The 9,294-nt window shown below is 33.4% G+C and overlaps 1 protein-coding gene across 1 annotated transcript; it reads left to right on the top strand.

Moving 5' to 3' along the window:
* Positions 1–3,279: 3,279 nt before the first annotated feature.
* LOC110915567 (heat stress transcription factor A-4c) lies at positions 3,280–5,302 on the top strand. The gene is made up of 3 exons (XM_022160292.2): positions 3,280–3,583; positions 3,769–4,141; positions 4,232–5,302. The coding sequence occupies exons 2-3, from the start codon at positions 3,893–3,895 to the stop codon at positions 5,150–5,152; spliced, it is 1,170 nt and encodes a 389-aa protein (XP_022015984.1). The 5' UTR covers positions 3,280–3,583; positions 3,769–3,892; the 3' UTR covers positions 5,153–5,302.
* The last annotated feature ends 3,992 nt before the right edge of the window (positions 5,303–9,294 follow it).

Here is a 9,294-nt window from a genome sequence, read left to right as displayed (position 1 = left end):
TCAGAGGTAAGAATTAATATGTTGACGCTTTTAACCCTTTATTGTGCAAACTTTCAATTAATTCCGCAAACGGCTACACTCGATCGACAAGCGGCTCATTTGTGAACATAAATATCGTGAGAGGTTATTTAGAAACTTATTTTAGGTATGTTAACACTTCCAGTCCTTTCATAATCAAAGTTTTTGATTTTTTGAAAAATTAGTCCCTAAATTTCAATATTGGATTTTTATTAGGGTTTATTACATGTGTCAATACATCATTCGACGTGATTTTACGAGGTGTTACATTAAAGCCTTCAATTTGATCAATTTGGCAAGAACTAGGGTTTGGTGGGGAATCCTTGTTCGCCCCTGTGTTTTTGATCGACCAGACACACACTTAAGTGTGTGTTTGGCGTAGTTTATTTTGTTTTATTAATTCAAATTTCAAGTCTAACAACTTAAGTCCTCAACTATTGTTTAGTTTATATTTTAGGTGTTTTAATCCACTTATATGTTACCACAAGACTCATAACTAACTGGGTTATTTATTCCTAGTTAGTTTGTTCTCGTTTATTTTATACTTTATAATTCTAATATAAAGTTTTATATTTTCGGGGTATTACAAATTCAAAACAAAATATGGAAAATTTTCACTTTTTGTATAACCTACACATATGTAGGTTATGTGTAGGTTAAATTACTAACATGTATGTAGACTATGTATAGGTTAAAATCTTTGATTTTTTATGTATATATAATACAGTTATGAATGTAAGAAACATAAAATTTAAAAATATGTACTTTAAATCCCAAAATTTAAAATTTAAAAATATGTACTTTAAATCCCAAAATTTAGTGTTTTAGATTTGTTCTTTTTGTTCTCGCAATAATTAGTGTTATGTAATGATTCTTATCCTATTTATTTAAACAAATTTATATCTATCATAATGTATTTTCGGTCACAAAACATACTTTAAATTATATAAAATACAAGAACGAAAAAATCTAGATTCAATGAATACACACATAAAATGATGTTAAGATTGAAAATATATATTATATTATATGCAACTTAGTTTGTCACAGAAACTTATATTTTAAATTATATACAAGTAATCAAGTCAAAACATGCATTCAAATTTAAATAAAACACTTTTTGTTAAAAAGGTATCAACATATGAGTTTTAATAAAAATAAGATAAAAAATTTCCCAAAAAAACTTGTTGGGGACCTCAAAGAAAATATGGAATGGTCCTTAAAAGCTAAAAGAGAGAGAGAAACGCGGCCTCACCATTCACCGGAGTGACTACTGGTCACGTAAATATGTACAGTACTCACCCAATTTTATGGCTTATTTACATTTATAACCCTTTTACTTTAAGAAACTAGAAGACTTTCTTTTTTTTTGTTTACTTTTCACAAATGTTTCTACGATATTAATTAATATGTCAAAGATCATGTTTCTTTGAAATACTGGAAAGTTCTTGGGAGTTTATTTTGTTCCATATTATGTAGGGAAATTAGTTCTAGAGGGTGGGAGTTGGTTACAAAGTCCATTTTTTCTACAAAGTGTACAAAGTCATAAAATACCACAATTTCAGCCATAAAACACACTCAAACCCCACAAATAACAAAGTGAAGATTACTAAAACGTCATATTTGTGAGTATTGTATTGTGTTTTGGATGATAAGGCTTTGATTTTCGAATGACTAACATTAGTGTGTTTTATGATGATCATCATGTTGTGATTTATATTCATCGTTCTACGATGGTGTGTTTGAAGTTTTTAAGGAATGTTAAGGTTTGGATATTGTGTTTTAGTGATCTTTACTCTGTTATTTGTGGTTTTTGAGTGTGTTTTATGGTTGAAATTGTAGTGTTTTATGACTTTGTACACTTTGTAGGAAAAATGGACTTTGTAGCCGAACCCCACCCAGTTCTAGATAATATGATATAAATAGTATCATGCATGATTACAATGTATTTTTGTCATTTGTCATGCTAGTTTTTTTTATTACCAATTGGTTTCATGGTTATATAATATATGATAATCTAGTTTTATATTAAGAAGCATATTCTAAACTTTTATCTAAAACTCGGTTTTTGATGATTTTGTATTGTTATTGTTGCAAGTGTTTTGTGCAAAATGTCCTGGATAAACAAGATTCGGGTTTTTATGTTTTTCTTGTTGTAAGATTCGGTTTATATGAGTTTTAGCTAACATAATATGTGATTATTATATTGGATCGTTTAATTTTATTTTTCTTTCTCGTTTCTAGCACTTGTTTTAACACATCCAAATCACAAATTCCAACTATGTCGTTGCATATGCTTAAACAAAATGTTAAAAGCCACACATTATTATATTAGATCGTTTTATTTTATTAAAAAACTGTATAAGTTTTAAAATAGTAAAATGGAAATGAATAAAAAAATACCAGTGTAACTAGTAGATTTTATGTTAAATAATAAATTTAATAAAAAGATGAAAATAAAAAAAATAAATAGATTTTATGTTAATTAAGAGATATAATAAAAAATGGAAATAATAAAAAAATAAATAGATTTTGTAAGATTGATTTAAACTTAAATAAAATTAGGTGTTAGTACCCAAAGATATTACAATGATAAAATTAAAAAAATGAAAGGGTATTTTAGTCACTATATTGATAAAATTAACTAATTTTGGTGTTAGTACCCAAAGTTGTTACAAAATCGAAACTATAAAACCTAAATCTGTTAAAAAAAAGTTAATACCCAAAGACGAAACTAGCTATAAACCATAGAGTCCATATATATAATTAACTCTTAATACTTTGTAATAAACTTTCTTTAGTTACTTTAGGTTTATGTTTATGCTCGAACACAACCAAAACTAAAAAGAAATCAATTAAAACAACTCGATAATCCAATAATTATAAAATAACTAACAAATTCTAAAACCTAAACTATATGAAAACAACTATTGTACTTCAAATTCTTGTCTTTTAATTGTCAAAGTAGATAATTCTAGTGTCTAATATTCAAAGTCCAATAGTTTCAATCCAAAAAAAAAAGAAGTCAATTTTGTTTTTATTTTCAAGTTATCATGGATTCATTCATGGTAATGTACTTATCCCCCAAAACTTTTTGAAGTGTATTCACACATAATTCAACAAACGAAGGCTACTTTTTGCAACATATCCATAACTACAAGGGTGCAAAATAAAACATTTGCCAACCCATACACACCTCTTCGAGAATATAAATATAAAGTCGATTCATCCCACCAAAGCACATACGTCATACCATTAACGTTTTCTATATAAAATTACCACGACACAAGAACTAAAAACCCACGACCAAGATTACGAACTGAAGGTGACCCAATTTGATCCAACGATTAACGATCCAGTCAACGTTGTTCATTCGAGGAAAGACCTGCGATTACGACATTTGTAGACGATCAGAAGAAGCACCAATTGAAGAATTTTCAATCTCTATTATTACCCTTATATATATATGTTATTCACGTAAAACCCTGATCAAGTAGTGAGTTTCGACACTTGGGGTGACGTTTCAAGCACTTTGGAAGCCATTTTGGATAATATTTTGGTTCAGGTATTACGTCGAACACCTGGTGTGCATTTAATTTGCTTCTTTTGCTTTACGTTTCCGGAAACAATTTGTTGTTTTTGATTTGTTTTGATGTTTCGTTTTCGTAAATAATTATTGGGTATTGAGTTGTTCTTGTCCCTGATTTATTTTCCCTTTTTAATTTAATTTATATAAATTGTTGTATGCAGGGGATTAGGATTAGACTCATCAAAATTACTTTTTAGCTCTGTTTTGGAGTTATTTTTGGGAGTATTATCTTGATGTAGTTTGGAAATTGAAGTGATCTTGATTGTTGTTGGTATATCTTGGTCAATGATGAATGATGTTCATGGGAATTTGAATTCAAATTCAAATTCGAATTCGGGTTCAAATGCTCTGCCCCCTTTTATCGCGAAAACGTATGAAATGGTCGATGATCCTTCTACAAATTCCATCGTTTCGTGGAGTCAGACTAACCGGAGTTTCATCGTGTGGAACCCGCCTGAATTCTCGGGTGAATTGCTTCCAAGATTCTTCAAGCATAACAATTTCTCAAGCTTCATCAGACAACTTAATACTTATGTAAGCCAAATCAGTTTAATACTTATAAATCATTTAATTTTCTTGATCTTTTATGTTATTTATGTTTATATAATTTTTTTAATCCATCAGGGTTTTCGAAAAATCGATCCTGAATTATGGGAATTTGCTAATGAGGATTTCATTAGAGGTCAACCACATCTGTTAAAGAACATCCATAGAAGAAAACCGGTTCATAGTCATTCGATTCACAATCTTGCAAACAATGGATCATCATCGTCGTCGTCTCCATTGACCGAATCAGAGAAACAACAATACATAGAAAAGATTAGCACCCTGCAACACGAGAAAGAATCGTTGTCTATACAGTTTCACATGCACAAACAAGAACAGGAGAGGATCAAATTCGAAGCACACGGTTTAACAGACCGTTTAAAACGGGCTGCAAAGCTGCAAAAAGACATCCTTTGTTGCTTAGACGAGTTCTTGCAGAAACCACCTCAAGAATGCGAATTCACGCCTCGGTTGATGGAGAATCGAAAGAGGAGATTATCGTCTGAAAACGTTAACGAACAAGTTTGTCCTTTCGATATCCCGATTCGCGAGACGATAACCGCCGACGCGCTTCTAGCGTTGAACACCGAATTGGTAGAACAGTTGGAGTCCTCAGTCATGTCATGGGAAGGTATATTCAAAGAAGTTGATGATGAGTTTGAGATGCAAAAATGGTCAATGGAATTGGATCACGGGCCCGTAGGTTGTGCGGATAGCCCAACTATTGATTACCCGTTAATCAATGTCGAAACGGGCTCTAAAGAAAGTGAGATTGACATGAATTCTAAACCGGTTAACCCGGTTCCGACTGAAGAAACGGCGGTTAACGATGTTTTTTGGGAGCAGTTCTTGACCGAGAACCCAGGCGGGTCAACGGGTAATAATGTAGGCGAAATGGTGAGTGAAGATAGAAAATATGGGAAGTTTTGGTGGAATATGAGTAGTGTAAATAATCTTGCTGATCAGCTAGGACAGCTTACTTCAGTAGAGAGAAGTTGATAATGGTGGATTGTCTAAATTTACTATTAATCTGTTATTTGTTTAATATTGGTGGGGTGGTTGTAAATTTGGTATGAGGGTTTATATGATTTTTGAGCGTTTTGTAGATATATTACATACAGGCTTTTGATAATAATATATTTATGTTCATAACTATTTATGGATACACACGAACCTAAACACGACACATATAAAATAAAATGTATATAAAATAGTTGTGTTCGAACTACAAAACGTTACATGTGTTTCCCATTTACGTTTTAACAATGAAATATATAATCATTTTTTTATGCCGGAATGAACTCGCACAATGTCTACTTGTTAGTGTATTTGATGTGTAAATGAGAACAAAATGCTCGTATTTGCTATTTTACTTATGTAAACATGGGGGGGGGGGGTCAATAATGGTGATCCAATCATATGATTAATCGATGTTTGTGGTTGCTTCGAAATGTATGGACAAACTAGTTATACGAGTGGTGTTATGTAATATTCTCGACTTATCAAAAGGTGAGTGGGGTTTGTCATGACGATTGAGAAAAAATGGTGGGGTGTACACCCTACTTAGTTGTCACGTTGCGTGGTTCCATTTGGACCAACTTCTTTGATGTTTGGTGGCAACACATTCTACTTGTATTGCACTTTGTTAGATAAAACACAATTTTTTTGCTAACATATTATGTCATTCAAGACCTAATAAACTCCAAGGTATTCATAATATTTACCGCGTATCTTTGTAAATGGTTGTGTTTGTTTAGCTATTGTTAATGCCTTGACAACTTCATACTTTTATCAGTTTGTCTTTATGATGATAACACTCCAATTATTCCTCATAAATTTCTAACAGTCTTCTCAAGTTGCACTTCATCGCTATGATGACACGCTCCAGTTCAACCACCATACGTTTCTAATGTTTGCATCTTCTTTTTAACATCATACGTTGAACATGATGATCACACTTTCTAGCCTTTTGTCAAGTAGTTCATGTCATAATAATATAGTGATAGATGGAAATGGTCACTTTTGTGGTAATAGCATTAGCTTGTAATACATGTCCCGGTAGTAATAGGCGTCGCGGGAGAAGATTGTAAATGGTCACTTTAGTAGTAAAAAAATCTAGTAAAGTGATAAGTTCATGAATTCCCAATTTTTTTTTTCGAGTTCAATCCTTGTAAATTATCATGTAATGAATTTATATGGAACTAGATGGTAAATGGGCAACAAGCTGCGCCACTACCCCTTTTTTAATAGTAAAACTAAGTCTTTTAAAAACCACGTCCATAGATCTGGGGGTCATAACATTACTATGCATGGTCATTTGAACTCGACTAAGAAGGTCCACAACCTCGGGCGCCAGGAAACCAAAAGTATCAAAAGCAAATGGGATAAACACGTGCTGGTTGTCAAGACACGCTTTCTCGTGTTTGGTCACTTTACCCGAAGCAACCTTTAAAACAGCCTGACCCACCGTGAAAGCAAGCCCGCAAACGGGGAAACCCCTGTTAGATCCTCTTTAACATCTCTTTCTTACAATAAATCATACAATATATATTCAAGAACTCTTATACTTAATTACTTGCGAAAATCGTCACTTAACGTGTGAACATTTTCTACATCAACTATTACTAAGATGAATCATCTGACACTAAAAATAGATAACATTTGCGTATACAACTCTTACCCCTAGCATTTAATTAAAAGAAAGAAAAACTAATTTCACATGAGATGATATGAACTAAATAGTCTAGTTGATAACTAAGCTAACATTGAATGTATTGTGGAAGGTGGCAAGCTAGAGTTAAATATATGTAGCTAGAACGAAAGGGTTGACATTTTTATTACTATTCGGATAACTACAATAGGACTTCTCATTTGAAATGGACTAAATTCAGTTATAAGTTTGCGTAAGATAGATTCATAGGATTTATGGTTATTAAATAGAAAAGGGTAAAATTTGACTTTTCTTAACACTATACAAACACTATTGTCAAAAGTGTACACCGAGCTCTGCTGTAAATCATATAGGTTATATAACAGGACGAGAATTGGTCACACGGGCTATATGACGTTGTATGTAGTTACATCAATAATTTTTGTCTCAGTTAAACATTTCATACGCATCCGATGCTTTAGCGAAAACCATTTCATATGGGCCGTCATATGACCCATGTGATCATTTTTCCGCATGTCATATAGCCCATGTGCCATCATACGACTCGTGTGACACGATAGTTGTGTTTGAATAGTGTATGTGTGGTGTTCCAGTAGAGAAGACGACATTTCATACATATATATCTCGTTAAACTTAGATATATCAAACGTATCCACTATATATACATGATATGATATCATATCATATTTTGTTTATTTTAACTTATTTTTATCAACAACAATTTATAATATGACCGGTTTACCCTTCTTTAATATGTACTAAATTAATAAACTCCTTTCTACAAATATTAAACCACTCTTCCCCATTTTATTGTGAAAACATATGTAATGGTGGATGACCCTATGATGAATCCCATCGTTTCGTGGAGTAAGACTTAGCGGTGTTTCATCGTTTGGAGCCCGCCTGAGTTCTCTTGTGAATTGCTTCCAAGATTTTTCAAGCATAACAATTTCTCAAGCTTTATCAGACAACTTAATAATTATGTACGACAAATCAATTCATAAACGAATAAACAATCGCAGCCAGTAAAATCCGCTCATAATTGAACTATTAGTCAGGTCTATGGAGGGTGGGATGAGGGCAAATAATTTCTCTTGGGATAGAGTCTACCGCGCCTCCATAAAAACATATTTTTATAGCATAGTATAGTATATATTCATAAATATAAATAGTTTAATCTAAGATCTGCTCATAGCATAGCCAAATGTAGGGTCCAGGGAGGGTGGGATGAGAGACAAGGCCGACCCAAGCTATTTGGAGGTCCCAAGTGAGATTTTATCTTGCGGCCCTTTATAAATAAGTCGTCTTGTAGTGCCGGTTTTCTTTATTGGCATCTATTACATTTTGATTCCTAAAGACAATCCTACGAGTTTTGAGATAACGAGATCGCGTGTCATTATGGGGTGGGTCAAACGAAAATATCCATTTGTTCTTGTATTTGATGCGCAAATGAGAACATGATACTTGTTTAAGGCATGCAGTTAGATATATCATCAATCCATTATAATATCTAAACACACAAAATGAGTAGTAATATGTAAACATATCATCAATCCATTATATATTTAAACACACAATATAAGTAATATAAGTAGTGTTGTTGATGCAACAAATAATAGACCAAGGATAGTAGCTGGGATAGTTAGGTAAAAGGGTTGAAGGGTTTAGTTTTGCCTAACGCAGGTCGTGGGGTCCCCCCACGTTTGCAAGACGTGGAGAGAGGTTCACTAGTTTGATCTTGTTGTTTGCTCGGGATCCTCCACTGAAACGTGTTCAGTCTCGGATGTGGGAGCAATAAGAATGTGTGTGTTGAAAGTGATGGAGAGTGACTTGCATAGAACAAGTACTCAAGAACAATGACCAGAGATTCACCTGGAATTAGAACTGATCGAGAATGTCTTGGCACTAAATGAAGTGTCACATTTATAGGGAGAGTCATGGCTCAAAGAAGAAGTTGTTGACTAGTGAACATGCTTGCAGTGGGGGACTTACCCTTTTTTGGGTGGAAGCCTTTTGACCTGCAGGTAAAAGACTGTATTCTGTGCATCCGCCTTACTTTTTGTTGTTGATGCAACAAATAATAGACCAAGGATAGTAGCTGGGATAGTTAGGTAAAAGGGTTGAAGGGTTTAGTTTTGCCTAACGCAGGTCGTGGGGTCCCCCCACGTTTGCAAGACGTGGAGAGAGGTTCACTAGTTTGATCTTGTTGTTTGCTCGGGATCCTCCACTGAAACGTGTTCAGTCTCGGATGTGGGAGCAATAAGAATGTGTGTGTTGAAAGTGATGGAGAGTGACTTGCATAGAACAAGTACTCAAGAACAATGACCAGAGATTCACCTGGAATTAGAACTGATCGAGAATGTCTTGGCACTAAATGAAGTGTCACATTTATAGGGAGAGTCATGGCTCAAAGAAGAAGTTGTTGACTAGTGAACATGCTTGCAGTGGGGGACTTACCCTTTTTTGGGTG

The sequence above is a fragment of the Helianthus annuus genome, chromosome 16 (assembly GCF_002127325.2).
Source record: "Helianthus annuus cultivar XRQ/B chromosome 16, HanXRQr2.0-SUNRISE, whole genome shotgun sequence".
NCBI lineage: Eukaryota > Viridiplantae > Streptophyta > Magnoliopsida > Asterales > Asteraceae > Helianthus > Helianthus annuus.
This window is presented reverse-complemented; position numbering and strand designations above follow the sequence as displayed.

Excerpts from the sequence above, each read along its gene's own strand:
- LOC110915567 (XM_022160292.2), top strand. The coding sequence starts at position 3,893 with ATGATGAATGATGTTCATGGGAATTTGAATTCAAATTCAAATTCGAAT. Across the intron at positions 4,142-4,231 it reads TCAGACAACTTAATACTTAT|GGTTTTCGAAAAATCGATCC; the intron begins GTAAGCCAAATC and ends TTAATCCATCAG.